General features: G+C 31.6%; 1 protein-coding gene across 1 annotated transcript; it reads left to right on the top strand.

The window, feature by feature from the left end:
• The first annotated feature begins 1,952 nt into the window (after positions 1-1,952).
• LOC111702268 (G protein-activated inward rectifier potassium channel 3) lies at positions 1,953-17,458 on the top strand. The gene is made up of 15 exons (XM_023473904.1): positions 1,953-3,073; positions 3,363-3,426; positions 3,957-4,034; positions 7,923-8,038; positions 8,609-8,689; positions 10,228-10,392; positions 11,255-11,313; positions 12,401-12,550; positions 13,256-13,317; positions 13,424-13,473; positions 13,722-13,817; positions 14,303-14,417; positions 14,855-14,961; positions 15,515-15,590; positions 16,697-17,458. Exons 2-15 carry the CDS (start codon positions 3,364-3,366, stop codon positions 17,024-17,026), a joined length of 1,548 nt encoding a protein of 515 aa, XP_023329672.1. The 5' UTR covers positions 1,953-3,073; position 3,363; the 3' UTR covers positions 17,027-17,458.
• The last annotated feature ends 1,111 nt before the right edge of the window (positions 17,459-18,569 follow it).

Below are 18,569 nucleotides of genomic sequence, written 5' to 3'. Positions count from 1 at the left end.
TCTTCTAATAGAACCAGTAACCAAGATATCTCTAATAGAACCAGTAACCAAGATATCTCTAACAGAAACAGTAACCATGATATCTCTAATAGAACCAGTAACCAAGATATCTCTAATTGAACCAGTAACCAAAATATCTCTAAAAGAACAAGTAACCGAAATATCTCTAAAAGAACAAGCAACCAAGATATCTCTAATAGAACCAGTAACCAAGATATCTCTAACAGAACCAATAACCAAGATATCTCTAATAGAACCAGTAACCAAGATATCTCTAATAGAACCAGTAGCCAAGATATCTCTAATAGTACCAGTAATCAAGATATCTCTAATAGAACCAATAACCAAGATATCTCTAATAGAACTAATAACCAAGATATCTCTTATAGAACCAGTAACCAAAATATCTCTAATAGAACCAGTAACCAAAATATCTCTAATAGAACCAGTAATCAAGATATCTCTAACAGAACCAAAGTAGCCAAAATATCTCTAACCGAACCAAAGCACTTTATATCATTTAGTATTTTTATTTTATTTTTTTTCGTCTGTTTTCCTTACTCCGTGCTTTTACTGTAATATGTAATATATTAAAATGTTTGATTACATCTTAAACTTCCTTGTTTTCTGTTTAGTAGTATAGTGAATGTGAATATCCCCGTGAAAAACTGGCAAATTTCAGATTTTTAAACGCGCCCGAACCTGAAACTTATACTCCGACTGAAGACCCTTCAAACTTCATTGTGTTTCAGTTAGCGCCCAGCGGTCAGCCTGAATATTCATAAGTGTGTTACATGAATATATTTTGTAACTTATAGTAAATGTATCAAATATGTTTGTAATCAAGGTAATGTAATTTTAACGGTGGTATAAAAATTTCTCAAATCTCAAGGGTGGCTTCGGAACTAACTAATTTCACTATTCCCAATTTTTTTCAAATTCAATTATTGTTTAAAGAGCTGACCGTAAAGAAAATTTGTTATAATTAGAATTAAAAATGTCTCTTACATTTTTAACACTAAAGAAAATGTTTTGAAAAAAAGAATGTCTTCCTGAAATTATTTCCAGCGTGTTAGGGTGGTCTGTTGAACACATTTTATATCAATTTTTTTTCCTAACATATTGTCAAAAAGTGTAAATTAATAATAGTTTGACAATGGTTTCTTCATTTTTACTAGTTTCTTTTATTTTTGCAAAATATTCCTTTCGTTAAAATCAGCAATTGAAAGGAATTTTAGTTTTTTTTAATTAAAAAACATGTATTCCGGTATTTAGCTGATTGTTTTTGTCCGAAACATAAGCTTTGGAAAACAACTCTATTTTATCAAAACATTTCCTTTTTTGTTGTTGTCTTTTTAAGTGTAATTGTACAAAAAAAGAAAAAAAACCATTTTTTAATTAAATTGTAAAGGGTTACATTACAATGTAGATTTATAAAAACAAATTAAGATTACATATAAATCCTGATCCAAATATGAAAACTGATATAAATCATCATCCAGCTTTAAATGTAACATTATTGTTGTCAAAAAAGAAATTTCGGGCAATCAGTTTTTATTTATGTGTATTTTAAACCCCCTTTAACATTGTCCGGGATTACAATTGAAAAATGACTGACCCATTAAATATCTGATTTTTGCTTTCCACATTAGTATTTTTTTCTTCTGTGATGTGAGAAGTCGAGTAAAGGGGTGAAAAAATGCTGTGTTGGCAAAAAAAAGTCGATCAAATTTAAACAGTTTACTTCAAAATATGTCCTGTTATGAAAATAAAATCTGAATTTAATTAAATAATATTTTCTAGAATTTAATTGGTCTATATGTCTGAATATTTGTTGATTTGTCTGAAATTAAGAACTGAAATATATTTTCTTCAAAATGTTTTTTACAAGACTAATCTATCTTCATGTTCCTATACCGCTGATATGTATTCAGCTCTTTTTCCTACATATTTCTCTGGAAAGTTCTCTTTCAGTTTTTTTTCTCTTGTTGAGGGTTAAAGGGTTAATGTTTATAATTGTGAAAACTGATTATCATTAATTTGGGTTTCTCTTCAAAAGGGACTTGCGCAATTCTACTACAGGAATTAGATTAGATCCGAAGATAATCTAATCTGATAAAGGTTTCAGGAGTTTCGTTGTAAATTTTCACGAAGGGTCCCTTTAATTCTAGGAGTGTTTATATTTTATCTCTCTTTTATCAATATTGGGATCACTTTCCTAAACAGGGGTGTATCTAATCATTTAATCCATTCCTAGATTCGATCTTTTAACACGAATATTTTCCACCAGACCCAAATCTAGATTTTTAATAGTTTAAGTTGAATTCAAATAAAATCTCCGGTTACAAATTACAATTACATGCTCATTTTCATAAAGTGACTTTAACGTAGATTAAACAGATAGGACACAAGATAAAGATATTGTAGTTTTCTTGGGCTTCGTACTTTTGTTCATGTTTTCAAAAAAAGGTTAGAATTCGACACGTTTTGCTGATCCTAAAAATACTACAAAATCGCATTTCTTTTATATATAACTTACTAACAATACTATGAGTACTTTTTTATTCAGTATTTTTATTTTTCATACTCGGTTATAGACCAGGATTTGGGGTAGTTACACATATTCAAATGCACTATCATTGATATCTATGTTCTAAACCCTATGCACAGACAGTGCTTTCTTGCTAGTCATAAGAGAACCAGGATCAGATTAATGTTCAGGGTCTGAATTAGTTTCAGCTTTTCAGAGTTTAGTTAACAATTTTATTATATTGCATGCAGATTAATAAATATGTAGAGTGACCGATTTCTAATCACAAATTAGAATAGAGTCGGAGCCAGGACGGGTTTGGAGTTAGAACGCAGAAGAGGCAAGGACGAATACGGAGCAAGGACGAAAAAGAAAGTGGTCGGATGTAGCACGAAGACGGGGTTAGTGATTTAAAAACATTGGGATAAGCAAATATCAAAGATTGATTGAGAACCTGAGGAAGGACGGATGGTGTGCTAGAACCAAGCGGAGTTGGGACGGAAATTATGGAAGTTTAAAACCTGCGAGATAACGAAACCGCAGGTAATGTTTTTATTAATCGCTTTAAATCTCGGTGTTGGATGAAGAGTGAACAAGGAACAACAACTTTGGGACATCATGATTATTGATTTAGGTAAAATTAAAAGGTAGAAACTGTTGTAATGCTTAATGCTTGAAAAACAGCTGACTTGTATTTCGGGATCTCCCATTAAACTATAGATAGAGATATCCAGAAAGAATTACCTTAATCTGTCGGACCTAAACAAATATCAAAAGTTCCAAGATCAGTTTTAGAATTAAGGTTAAATTAATAATCTTTAAACATTTTCAGAATGTTGTGGTGGAAAAAAGAAACGAACCGACCTTATGAATGGGAGGGAGAATTAGATCCGGAGGAACTTAATCCTGACTTTATTCATTGTTAATTCTGACTAAATCCTGAATTCATTTAAAGTCAATCCTAGCTTATTCCTGACTTTATTCATAGTTAATCCTGACATAATCCTGGATTCATTTATAGTTAATCCTGAGTTAATCCTGGTTTCATTCATTAATCCTTTTTTTATGTAAATTGTCCAAACTGGCAAAAAAAGGTTTCACTCTCACAGGTAGAAAAACTCGGGTTTGGAAATTAATTTCGATATATTTCATATCCTCATCAGTCCTTAAAAAATGGTGGTATTGTCCTTTTTTTTAGTCACAAAAGTAGCTTTAGTCACAAAAATGTAACGGGTTATTTAGTTTTTTTAAATCACTTTTTTATGCATAGGGTAGAGTGCCAGTCGGGTATTCTACTCTATGCATAAAAAGAATTATAAAAATCCTTTTGTGATTGTGTCAAAAATTAAAGTACTGGGGCAAAAACACTAAAGGGGGTCCAACACCCCCCCCCCCTTTTAGGGTTAAGGATTGAGTTGTTTACCAGGGAGAATCTGATGATGACGAGGAGGGTCCAACCCTGGTTACTGTGGACGATGGCAAGGGTGGTATCAAACATATCAAGGTAACATATTTAATCAAGAACGAACAATAAACGTGATTTCAAGTTAACCTACTTACATAGAGGGTTCATGTCCGATTTACAAGGATACCTTTAAAACTGCAATCTAATCAATAATATAGGTAAGCGTAGAAAGTGTTGAATTCTAATGATTTCTCTAATGTTTCTGAAGCAAGAAATGCGCTAGAAGAGAAACACACAAAAGAAAATGAACAGTTTTCCAAAACAAAAACATTGATATCTAATGCATTCTAGATCAGACATAGCTTTTAGGGTTACCGTTGTGAATCAGACATGTTACCTTATCAATGGAGAGTCACTTTTAATTACTTTTTTAGTCCCTTTAAGCAATATTCTAGAACAAATGTGACTAAACTATTTGTAAATATAAGTTTTCTATTACAAAAACACTTAGAACTGTCCACAAAACACCTGCAGGATTAGCTGACTTTGCCAGCACAATCTAAAACTAATGTTTAAATTTAATATTAGATGTTAAATGTATTTGATTTAAATTATACAGGTTAGAATGTGTAGGATTAAAAGTGTAAATATTAGAATGTGTAGGATTAAAAGTGTAAATATTAGAATGTTTAGGATTAATGGTTAGAATGTGAATGATTAAAAGTATAAAAGTTAGAATGTGTAGGATTAAAAGTATTAAGGTTAGAGTGTGTAGGATTATAAGTATAAAAGTTAGAATGTGTAGGATTAAAAGTGTAAATATTAGAATGAGTAGGATTAAAAGTGTAAAGGTTAGAATGTGTAGGATTAAAAGTATAAAAGTTAGAATGTGTAGGATTAAAATTGTAAATATTAGAATGAGTAGGATTAAAAGTATAAATATTAGAATGTGTAGGATTAAAAGTGTAAATATTAGAATGTGTAGGATTAAAAGTGTAAATATTAGAATGTGTAGGATTAAAAGTATAATGGTTAGAATGTGTAGGATTAAAAGTATAATGGTTAGAATGTGCAGGGTGAAAAGTATAACGGTTAGAATGTGAATGATTAAAAGTATAAAAGTTAGAATGTGTAGTATTAAAAGTGTAAATATTAGAATGAGTAGGATTAAAAGTATAAAAGTTAGAATGTGTAGGACTAAAAGTGTAAAGGTAAGAATGTGTAGAATTAAAAGTATAAAGGTTAGAATGTGTAGGATTAAAAGTATAAAGGTTAGAATGTGTAGAATTAAAAGTATAAAGGTTAGAATGTGTAGGATTAAAAGTAAAATGGTTAGAATGTGTAGGATTAAAAGTATAAAGGTTAGAATGTGTAGAATTAAAAGTATAAAGGTTAGAATGTGTAGGATTAAAAGTAAAATGGTTAGAATGTGTAGGATTAAAAGTATAAAGGTTAGAATGTGTAGAATTAAAAGTATTAAGGTTAGAGTGTGTAGGATTAAAAGTATACAGGTTAAAATGTGTAGAATAAAAGGTATTAAGGTTAGAATGTGTAGGATTAAAAGTATTAAGGTTAGAATGAGTAGGATTAAAAGTATAAAGGTTAGAATGTGTAGAATTAAAAGTATAAAGGTTAGAATGTGTAGGATTAAAAGTATTAAGGTTAGAGTGTGTAGGATTAAAAGTAAGGTAAGGTAAGGTAAGTTGAATGTTTCGGATTAAAAATGTTAAAAGAGGAAAACGAAGGAACTAATTGAAAACATGAAGAATAAAAACACTTCTGACATTAAGGAACAACGCATTAAAATCTGTTTGTCTCACTGCCAGCCTTTCTAAAGAATTTACTACAGAACATGTTTAGGACTGGAACATTAAAATTCTTAGTAGATTAAGTACAAAAAATAAGGAGGGACGGGGGGGGGGGGATAGGACGATGAAATCAAGTTTTCAAAAATTATTGAGATACTAACTTTTCTCAGAATTTAATTTTATTAAATGTAACTTTTACTTAATTTTTAGCTCAGCCCACATTTGTATAAGACCAGAGGCTGAATTTAGATAATTTGAACCGTGCCTAGACGAGGTTCAAATATTAAACGCGGTTAAAACATGTTCTGATCAACTTGAAATTTAAATCAGTGTTTCGAGATGAGAGTCAGCACGCAATTTGAACCGGTGATTGGTAGTTCAGGACGCGGTTCAAATTCATTAAATTCGGCCTCAGGAGTTGTAAATTGTGTATCTGCATCCAATACATATCACTCCAGTAACATCTGTTAATTTCAACCAATTACAAAAATGGACCAACAGGTTCTTTTTCAACAAGTATCAACGTAAAGTCCCAAGTGTTACTTTTCAGGCTCCAACAGAGAGTTGTACGGATTCCAGGGTTAGAACTGTTTTTCTTTAACATAATTTCCCGGATTAGAATTTCCCGCATTTTTTGACGTTTTTTAGTTTTAAGAAAATTGAAACTGACAAGATACTTCTAAAATACTTTTTTAAATATGCTGTATTTAAAACAGACTGAGTCAATACGATATTTAATTAGAAAAAAAGAAAATGGAAATGTTCTTCATTGCATGGCTTTTATTACTTTAGCATCTTCAGTTACTGTAGTTAAAGAAAATCTGTGTGAGTCTCAATTTAGATCATGACATACCCTTTAGCCCTTATTTCATTAAATGGTAGATAAAAACCCACCGGTAATAACAATGTCTGATTCAAAAATGTTCGAGTCGGAGAACCAGGAGAACTTTTTTTCTGTTTAAAAATACCTTTAAAAAAGGTTAAATATATAGATAAGTTGAAGTTCTTTGCAGATTAGTGTTTTCTGAGTTTGTTATTATAGATTTATTTCAAACACAAAAACATAATGGTAAATAAACATTAATTAACTTTCTAATTTTTTAACTTTTGGTCTAACATAATTTGATTAAATACATTGGTAAGCGATTATATCAATACAATAAAAACTACTTTTTTATATAAGTTTTGATCGAATTACAAGTAATTAAAAAGAAGCCATTTTGATTATACATTCTCTTGACTTCTATGTTTATGTGTATCCATGCTGTTCAACAGCTTGATTTAAATCAAAATTTAAATCGAAAGCCGTCTTCATTGTGTTGATATAATCGCCTACCGCTGTATCATATTTTATCTTGAAAAAAACTGCAATGAATGGCAAAATAAAACAAAATCTTGAAAAAGGAAATTACCAGATAAAGCAATTAAGGAAATTTAGATTTTACTTGAAATAAATAGATGTACACATAATTAATTATGCATTTATTTCAAAAAAGATAATTAATACTAAATCAAAAAACAGCCTGGGAATCTAAGACCTTAACTTTTAGTGTTGAGAATCTCGGGATCTCTTGATTAAGCATTTACAAATGAGAACGTTAATTTTATTTGGTTAACTTACAACATTTACTTAAATTCTGCATTGTCACTGTTTTTGAAAAATAATACCAGTTACAACTTACAACCCTTTAAATCGAGGAGCAAGAGACAAGTATCTAAACTAAAGAAAGTGCACTAAAATTTAAAGGTGTTAAAAAAACTTCGAAAAGAAATTTGTTTAAGAGATTTTTTTTGTTCGGGTTGTTACGATCAAATCTCGGAATTTTTTCCATTGCAAATTTCAATACATATATAAATATATTATTTTTAAATACTTGGGACATAAAATGTCGTCATCCAACTATGAGTTTGGCCCACTTTAGTATTTAATCACTTTGCACCAATCCAGCTAGAAAGTGTTCAGTCCTTTTGTTTTTAATTGTTTAGCTTAAAAATCTTTTATTTAAACTTTTCATGCATAATATTTTTCCGGATAAAGGAATTATCTAAAGTTGAAAAGTTTTAGATTAACTAATTAAACAATATTTCATTGCACAAACTTGGAAGATTTTACAAATCAGAAATAGCCTAACGAGAATGGGTTTAACGGATTCCGTCAATTAAAAAGTTTCCTACCTAGATCGACCGGCCTGCTGATACGCAGTCGGAGATGGGTCATCTCTCAACAGACGGAACGAGTTCTATGGATGGGAGTAGTATGGGATACAGAGTCACTTCAAAAAATTCCTTATCAAAGTAGGTTCAAACTAATTCAATCAAAAAAGGGAGTGATCGCGAGAATAAATGGAGGATACAGAACATAAATTGAATTATTAAATTCCTCTAGTCTAAGCCATAAACCATGTTTATTGGAATATGAAAATCACAACTGAATTCTAAACGTCGTAGTCCTATTTCAGTTTTCATGGTTCTCATTATATTTTTAGAAATAAAAGTTATTTGAGTTCCTTGATCTGCACAACCCCTTTTGTAAACCACCCATGGTGTGTAATCTTAGCCTGTGACATTCAGAAATAATTAATTGAGTCTTTGCCACAAACTCAGATTTTCTAACACCTTCATCTTTGCAACCCAATGTCGTAGACTTTAGATATTTAAAACTATGAAATCTGTTAGATCTAATAATCTAAGTTTGAAATATCAAAAATTTACATCATAAGGTTGAAAAGATATAGGGAAAGGAAAATTTGAGACATTCATCAATAATGAGTCACTCCCCTAATATATCTTTAAAATGGTACTTAAATATTTTTCTTATCGACATAATTTTTTTAAAATAAACTTGTTGATGTTATTATTATCTAGGCCTGGGCTTGGTGATCTTGTCAAGAAAGAATTAAAAGGAAAAAATTTTCTAAATATTGAACCTCACTCGGAGAAACTCAGGATACAATTCAAACCTTTCCACACTGTTAGTTTATACCTTTCGGCGTCCGAAAGTTTAATTTGTCGCAACGGCCCCCATCAAGTTGGAAATGGTAAAGGAACTGATAATTCGCCTCAAATTCTATTTTATCTTTGCAAACTGATGGTGTAAACCTGTTCTGTTTCAAATTATTTCATTTCTAAGTTTGAAATTTCAAAGGTTTACGAACTAAACTGTTGCAAAGATATAGATATTAGAAAATGACAGGTTGGGACAAGTGATTCGTTCCTGTATCTCTTATGCAGAAAGTTTTAAAATCTTGAAAGAGGGGTGCCCGAGTGGAAAAAATCCAGCGAAAGTAAAATACAATTCATAATCCTCAATTTTTATTTATTTGAGAATAGTGAAACTGAAGTCGATTCATTGTTAACACTATTAAAACTTTTCCCTTTTTAAAAGGGATTGCAAGTGTAATCTCAAGTGACCCTCTATAGCAAATATGGCAATGTTTGATTTGATTTGTCTGATCAAGTATAAATTAAATATAATTTTTGCTTTTTTTAAACTGTTTTTTTTCTTCATTTTCACTCTAGTATGCCGAGTCCATTAGCGCCTGATCCAATCATGGTTCAGCCATGTGTTTTGTGTCTATTCTGAACCAATAGAAATAGTTTGGCGGTAACATATATCTTTCCATCTATCTCATTTTCGAATTAGGTTTATGAATCGGCGCTATCAGTAAATGGAAATATTTACTTCTACTGAAACTATGGCGGTAACATCTATCTTTCTATCTAGCTCATTATCCACTTAGAGAATAATCCTTCTATCGGCGCTATAACAGTAAATGGAAATATTTACTTCTACTAAAACTATGGTGTTTTAGGTATCATAGCAAAAGTGACTTGGCGCATTTCTTTATTTAAAGAAAAAAAAGTAAAAATTCACAGAAAAAACACTTCTCAGTCAAACCACGTTATCTTCCACATCTATGATCAGATTAAGTTAAAAGGGACCATTGTAAATCGGGGACACTTTAAATTACACTCTCAGTCCCTTTAATAAATGAAAGCCTCCGGTAAAAATGTAGAATTTAACTGTTTTCCTCCAATTTCAGAGTTCTCGGATTACTTTCAGCGTTTTTGTCCTAAAAAGGAATAATGAGTGTTTTAACTCAAATATTCATGGGGTAAAACAAGCTAAAAACTTTTCAGGGTTGGGGGGGGGGGGTCTGCGATGTAGTTTTTTAAGATTGAAAAGATTAAGAATATTTTATTTTCCCTAAATGTGAATTGGTTGCATGGATTTTATCAAATATGCTTTGACTGAAATGTAAAGACAAGGCAAAACTTTTTTATACGCAAAACAATACAGCTCGACCAAAGAAGTTAAGCACTAGGTTAGACAGGTTAAAATCTTGATTCAAAGTTATAGATTCATGAACATTTGAATCAGTGATTCAGGATTTAAACCGGCTGTAGTTAGTTCAGCGACCTTTTGCAATTCAATCCAGTTCTTCTCTATATAAATATTAATTTGAATTGTAAACCAAACCCAGGAAGAGAATAGTCTCAAAACGAGGAAATATTAATGTTGGAAAAACAAAAGTTTCAAAAAGGTTCCAAATATTTAAAAATCTAAACAGCTTTTACACCTCTAAGGATAAACTTGAGTTTCCAAACCGGGTTTTGTCCATAAACATTCTCTTAATTTCCCCGTTCTGGCCTGGAAACTAAATGAAACATTTCTACAAGATGCTACTTTTGACTGATTGTTAGTAAATAGGTTCAACTTTAACTATTTATTTCCGGACCGGACTATTTAGAAATAGTTTTTTCGATCATTTAAGAATTCCCGAATTCTCGAATTCCAAAAGATAAAAAAACCATTTGAAGCCCGAAAGATCATTGATTATATATTTAAACAGTTTCAGAAACAAACATAAACAGGTCAAAATCAAAACAAACAAAGCTTGTCAACACATTTTCAAAAAACGATTAATTACAAATACACACTCTGTAGAACAAGGAAACAAGGAAAGAGATGTTTGAGATTTTGTTTGAACTCGAGGTTGCGCGATTTTAATAATGAAAAATGCATTTTTGTTAATTTGCAACATTGCAAAAACCGGAGATAGGTGTTTCAGAGTTCAACAACCTTGCAATTTTTAAGTATCAAGAGTAGCCTGGAGTGGGGGGAGTATTATTTGACACTGGGGTTAATAATAATAATAATAATAATAATAATAATAATAATAATAATAATAATAATAATAACACGAATCCAATAGGACACGTATTCTATTAAGCTTAAAATTTATTTTTTCGTAAAACTAACCCTATTTCACTGATGTCTAATGAATGTTTAAAATTACATAAGAATTGGAGATATTGAAAATGTACACAATTTTGATTTTAATCTGTATTATAAACCTGAGTTGAACATTTATTTTGTGAAATAACGCTAATCTGCTTGATCTCTATATCCACTGCGACAACTTTGAAATTTTAATCAATTTTAGTCCCACTATCCTATTTTTACCTTAACAGTATATTCAAAATTAATCATATATAACTTATATCTAGGTATGTTCATATCCTGTTTCTTCTTAGTTTTTTCCTCTCCTGGCTTGCTTTTGCTTTAGGTAGGTCACCAGGTTTTTAGGGGTATTAGCAGAACAATAAATATTTAATTTCAAAATTAGAATTATATAGGGTTAAGAATTGCGAATCTGAAGAATAAGACAAATCAAAAACTGAGGTTCAAAAGCTTAAAAACCATAAAATCAAAACCAGAAAACTGAGTTTTAGGTTGCAAAAATATAATTCAAGGCAATTTAAGTTACTTTTCATAGTTCTATGCATTTCCTAGCCTATTTACGTTCGGAGGAATATTTTAAGAGTAAAATTTTGGTTATAAAACCAGGTTTCTGAAACTAGAAACCAGGTTTCTGAAACTAGAAACCAGGTTTCTGAAACTAGAAACAAGGTTTCTGAAACTAGAAACCAGGTTTCTTAAACTAGAAACCAGGTCTCTGAAACTAGAAACCAGGTTTCTGAAACTAGAAACCAGGTTTCTGAAACTAGAAACAAGGTTTCTGAATTTTTTCCCCCTGACAGTTGAAAAATATTTTAAAACTGAATTTCCGAAAATTTCAAAAACTAATTTAGTTTTCTTTTAAGAATATGGATTTCAAAGACTTACTTAAACTTAAAAATTAGATTGAGACTAGGTATTGAGAAGTTAGAGAATTTAATTTAACTAATTGATTTTTTTTCTTGAAATTCTTGTTTGTCCTCTTATCCTTTCAGATTAAAAAAATATACGATGTGCATGGTGCATGTTGTCTAACTAAATAACCAATGACCACCCTAAATTACCAATGACCTCCCTAAAATACAAAGGAATTCCTAAAGTACAAATGACCACCCTAAAGTTACAATGACCTCCCTCAAATACAAATGACCACCCTAAAGTTACAATGACCTCCCTCAAATACAAAGGACTTCCCTAAAGTAACATTGACCACCCTGAAGTACCAAAGACGACCTTAAAGTACCAATGACCACCATAAAGTACCAATGACCTTCCTAAAGTACTAATGACCGCCCTAAATAAGTTTACCTATGCAGGGGGGAGGGGGAATGGGAGAATTAAAAGTCATGGTTTAGAAAAAGATTACCAAGGGCATTTGGGTTATCAGAAGCAGTCCTTTAAAGGATATTGTTTAGTTTGGTATGCTATCGTGTACTACCATGGAGACCTGGAGCCTGATCACCTGCCAGCAAACCAGGAGAAGGTTGGATGGGTTCCTTGTGTCTGGCAAATTAATAACTTCGCCTCAGTATTCTTATTCAGTGTAGAGACACAACATACAATAGGTAGGTCAACATAGGTCACATTAGGGCATAGGTGATAGCTAGGGTATAGGTCACATAGGTCAGGGTAGGTCAACATAGGTCACATAGGGTATAGGTCATAGCTAGGGTGTAGGTCAGGGTAGGTCAACATAGCTAGGGCATAGGTTACATAGGTCAGGGTAGGACTGTAGCAAATATCGTGCAAACATGATATTCTGTAAACCTGCAGAACATTAACAATTTATGTTGTAGACATAATGTCATTCTTTATTGAAACTAAGTTTCAATTGAATACGTAGCACGATTAGATTAAATCATGCGATATACTTAAATTACGCTGTAAACATATGTGGAGATAGCTTAAAGGGAGTGTTCGTGAAAATGAAAAGGGGTATAGGCTTAATGCGATAAAAAAGCGCTTTTGATTGCTACTAATCTTACTTCTATCTGTTGCGTCTATAAGGAGAAAATTGTTAAAAACGACTAATACCGAAGAACGTAGTGTCCATACAAATTTAGAAAGATGTAACATTCAACTCGGATCGTAAACAAATCAATTTAATTCAAAACAAATCATTCAGATATTACAAACAATAGTCATCGATTATTTTTCGACGCATTCGTAAATAGTGTACATCTGAGCTAAGCTTTACCTCTTCGTTTTATTACTCTATGGCTAGGGTATAGGTCAAATAATAAAAAAAAATAAAATACTGCAATATCTAGGTTATGGTGGAAGACAGACCTCCGAGGAGTGTCCAGAGGCAATATTTGTCATGAGCTTTCAGGAACAAAAATATTCATTTTTTGAAAACTTTTCCGAAATGATGAATTATTTTGAATAAGAAGTCTGAACTTTTTCTGAGTTTGTTGACGAGAAATATTTTGTTTAAGTCTATAGTTGGGGTGATGATTCAAGCTTGTATGGTTGGGATTATATTCAGGTATGTCATGACAATAATAATAATAATAATAATAATAATCATAATAATAATAGTAATAATAATAATAATAATAATAATAATAACAATAATAATAATTAATAATAATATTAATAATAACAATGATGATGACAACAAGAATGATATTAATGACAACAATGTTGAAAAAAATAATAAAATTAACATATTTTAAGTTCTTAATTCAATTTTTTGATCGATTGATATAAATCTTAATTTTTCATCTTTTTCAGTAAACTGTCCCGTCCCAAGAAGAGATCTCAGACCTTGATGTTCAGTAAAAACGCTGTAGTTTGTCAGAGGGATGGAGCAGCTTGCCTTCTCTTTAGGTGAGCAGTTAGAACTCTATAATTTATCAGAGGGATGGAGCAGCTTGCCTTCTCTTTAGGTGAGTAGTTAGAACTCTATTTTTATCAGAAGGATGGAGCAGCTTGTCTTCTCTTCAAGTGAGCGGTTAGAACTAGAGCTCTGTAGTACTGTTCGAAGGATGGAGCAGCCTGAGTTTTTGTCTAAAACGACCTAAATTGAAAAGTCCATAAATTTTATCAATATTTTTCGAATGTTCCAGATAAGCATATCTTGGTGATGATTTTGACATAAAAGTAATAAATATTATGCACGTCAAACTAAGTAAATTGCATTTGAATTTCTTTTATGTAACATACACAGTGTCTAACCCTTAGAAATATTTTTGTGTAATGAGATTTGGTTATTTATTCTCTGAACTTCAAAATCTAGGATATTACTGTTATATATTTTATATTTTAGTTATGTGAACAACCTGGTTCTTTATTTTTTCATTTTTTTTTTTTAGAGTTGGCAATATGCGTCATTCAACCCTTGTAGAAGCTCATATTAGAGCTATTATGATCAGTAAACGAGTCACTGAGGAGGGAGAGGTCATGCCATATCATCAAACAGAACTTAAGGTACAGAGAAGAGAACAGAGAACAGAGAACAGAGAACAGTGAACAGAGAACAGAGAACAGTGAACAGAGAACAGAGAACAAAGATCAGAGAACAGAGAACAGAGAACAGAGAACAGAGAACAGAAAACAGAGATCAAATAACAGAGAAAAAGAACAAAGAACAGAGAACAGAAAACAGAGAACAAAGAACAGAGTACAGAGAACAGAGAACAAAGAACATAGAACAGCGTACAGAGAACAGTGAACAGAGAACAGAGAACAGAGAACAGAGAACAGAGAACAGAGAACAGAGAACAGAGAATAGAAAACAGAGAACAAAGAACAGAGAAAAAAGGACAAAGAAAAGAGAACAGAGAACAGAGAACAGAGAACAGAGAACAGAGAACAGAGAACAGAGAACGGAGAACAGAGCGATAATATTGCAATCTTATGTTGAGGTTGGGACGGATCTAGAAGGGGAAGAGGACTGTTTATTCTTTATATGGCCAACTACAGTAGTTCATAAAATAACTGAGGATAGTCCTTTTTATGGCATGAACGCTAGGTATATTTTTCTTATTAAGAATAAGAAGCTCTTAGGTTTAGAAGATTTGTAGGGGCCACAGACCAACTCAGTTTCTTTAGAAATTATATAATATAGCACAATAATGAAAAAAGCTTCTTTTAGAAATTTAGTGTTGACGAAGTAGCCTAAAAAAACTTAGGTATTGCCAATCCCTGAATGAAGTTTGTAGCACCCAACGTTCTTTAGAAAATGTTTTTTTTACAAATCACATGGCATGAAGGTTAAAAAAGGCAAGAATTGAAAAAAATGTTTGATCACATTCTTTGTTGCATATTTAAAATTCTTGATTTCGCTAATTTGTGAGACTGTGACTCTGAAACTATTTCAGATCTTAATGCACAAAGATATTAAACTTTTCTGTATACATTTTCTGTTTTTCCAATCTTGAGGAAAATCATCAAATCTTATTTTCAAAAATGCAATTTGTAATGGCTTAGGTAAACTTTTGGTTGTTTTGATTTTCCCGCCATTCTTAGTTTTGATAAATAATCTTTTATATGATTAAATATTCAAAAAGAATTTTGTTTTTCAGAGATTTTTTGAAGAAAAGATACGAGATAGTTGTTATACTAGAGGGGGTTATAGAGCAGACAGGAAATTCAATTCAGGTCATTTTCAGTTCTTGTTCTACCTCTTCAACCCTTGATCTCGATATCCATTGTGGGCACTTTTGAATTAGAGGATCAATGCTTGATCTTTCAGTTTAAGTTAATCCTGAAGGGTATTACCAACACAGGATATCGAAGAGGGTTTAAATTAATCTGTAGATCTGCATAAGATAGAGATCAATGTTTGATCCCGTGATTCATAAAACAACAAAAAATAGTAAAAAAAACATATAATTATCATGAATATTTAAAATTCGTGAAACTTCTCAGATTTTGTTGAGCCTCTTTGCAGCCTAATAAAAACACTACTTTCAGAGCTATTATTCTATACAGTTACTTTTACATTTTTCCTTTTACATTACTTAAAGGGAGTGACCGGCTATGTAGGGTAGTTGAAAGTATGCAGTGTTGTGGAAATCTTCTTTCGGATTCATTTGAGACATTTAAAACTTTTTAAAGATCTGTAAATCCTGAGTTTGAGCGCAAAGTCGATGTTCAAAACTCCTACTTTGGGAGTCGATACGGTTTCAGATTTAGTTTTTTTTAATTAAATAAAGTTCTACAATAAACTACAGACGTCATGTATAGGAACGTTTTGAGAAAATGAAAATTAATCTTATCATCAATTATTAGTTTTATTCTCATTATTTGGTTTCTCATTATTCACAAAGATTTTCTGCAGATTTTCTAGAATTATTATTGGAAAGACGACATTTGGAGAATTTGAAGAAATCTGCAAATAAATTCAAAGAAAATAAGAAATTCAATATAATAATGAAAACGAAATAATTGATTTTAGCATTGATTTATTAACAAATTTCTATTGAGAAATATATGTTCCTAACCATTTAATTAGATTACTGTATAATTTTTACTTTATTTTTCGTTTTCGTTATTTAATAATTTTAAAAAAATAATTCTGAAAACGTATCCACCCCCAAAGTAGGAGTTTTGAACGTCGAATTTGCGCTCAAACTCAGGATTTAAAGATCTTTAAAAAGTTTAATATGTCTCAAATGAATCCGAAAGAAGTTTTCCACACCACTGCATACTCAGTTCAACTACCTTACATAGCCGGTCACTCCCTTTAACAGATATAATTTCAGGCCAGATCTTCCTACTTGCCTAACGAAGTACTATGGGGGTATAGATTTGTGAGTTTATTGAACTTTAAACATTCTAAATCTGAATACAAGATTGACTACTCAGCTTTCAACTCAGTTTATAAAGTTCACATGGACTGCAGAAGCCAGAAGGAGAGGGATGAGATGGAGAACGAGGAGGAGGAAGAGGAGGAGGAGGAGAAGGAAGAGAATAAGTTCCTTCCGAACCTGCAGCAGTCAGTGACAAATATATCCGGATACATTCCGACATATCTCTCCAGAAACCAACTTGAGAAAACTAATAGTTGTACAGAGATATTACACATGGTTTAAACCCATGCAAACTAGACTGACCGGAGCTCCTCTAGTTTTGAGTTTACCCCCAAGTAAGAGAGAAGCAAATTCTTCCTTTACAATATAGAACTGCAGAACATTTTTGTTCTTCTCAATAGAGCTCCCCAAAAAGAGGAGTTATGATTGAAAACATAAAAGATTTCAATCTTAAGTACAATTTAATTTAGTCTAACGTGAAACAAGTTGCTCAGAGCCCGCGATTTAAAAGCTTCGGCTCGGGTCTTAATTTCTTAACCCAGCTAATAAACCCAATCTAAGACCCAACTCTGACGACAGCTAGCTTGTATAACGTGATTGACAGCTTTCAGAATGATATCTTGGTTGGTTTTAATAGAGAATAAGGCTCAATGTTGAGCCTTGTTCTCATCAAAACCCGGAATGCGCCAATTCCAATTATGAAAATCCGCCAAATACAATAATAAACCGGTTTTATGAACTTAACTTTTTATAGAAAATTAGATGCAACTTAACCCTATTCCTGCTGGGGGGGGGGCAATTTGACCCCCCCTGTAGTTTTTTTTACATAACTCAAAAAGTATTGGTCTGAGGCTGTTGAAATTTTCTGACTTTTCTTACATACCCAAAGCCCTCCCTTTAGGCCTAAAACCTGGTTTTCAAGTACCCCAGCAGGGATAGAGTTAAATCCAAAAGCCCAAACTGTAAAAAAGCCCCAACGACAGCTTGGACCTGAGTCGTATTTACCCGATTTTTTAAAATCTTGTATCCACATGGTTCAGATATATATCATACAATGTACCTATAAATGGTTTAAACGTATACATATATAGTACATGACTGGTTTATTCTGTGCAATGGAAATGGAAATGGTTTACAATTTATCCATTCACCGTACGAGCCTTTAAAGACGACCTAGCACTTTTTAATAATTATGAACTGGGGATTGAATTTTCCTTTTTTTTGTCACAAATTAAATCATACAATTAGTTATCTAATTCGCAAAGAAGTGGATGTAATTACTATTAATTATGTAAGACATGAATTCCGGAAAACCTTTCTGAAGTCTCATCCTTTCTGGTCAACCCTCTGTATTAAAAAAACGTTTTGTAAAAAGGGCGCTTATGAGCGGTCAATGACAAAAGTTTGTTGTCAAAGCTAAGAGTCTTTTATTAAAATCTGACCTAAATTTTTATAAATATAAACTTGCAAGTGCAAAATAGTAATTCCTTTACTTTATACAACCATTCAGATTTTAGAGTTGCTCTATTTAAATGTCTCATTTAAAGATTTTTATTCTGAAAATGAAGTTTATTTAACATGAGTGTGATTTAAATGTTTAGAAAAGAACGTTATCCCTTATTTCTGAGTTTTTGCTCACTGTTTACTGAAAGAGTTAAATAGAATGTTGCAACCTCTAACAACAGAAAAGGATTAAAGTAGAATGTTGTTATCCATGTAAAGATTAAAAATACTCATAAATTCTCTGTGAACCAAGATATTGTTTTAAACTGCTGTAAATTTTGTACTTGTGTCTTCATTTATATTATAAAATGGCCTTGAATAC

The sequence above is a fragment of the Eurytemora carolleeae genome, unplaced genomic scaffold (genome assembly GCF_000591075.1).
Source record: "Eurytemora carolleeae unplaced genomic scaffold, Eaff_2.0 scaffold499, whole genome shotgun sequence".
Classification (NCBI taxonomy): domain Eukaryota; kingdom Metazoa; phylum Arthropoda; class Copepoda; order Calanoida; family Temoridae; genus Eurytemora; species Eurytemora carolleeae.
Note: the sequence above shows the minus strand (reverse complement) of the source record. Positions and strands in the feature narration are given on the sequence as shown.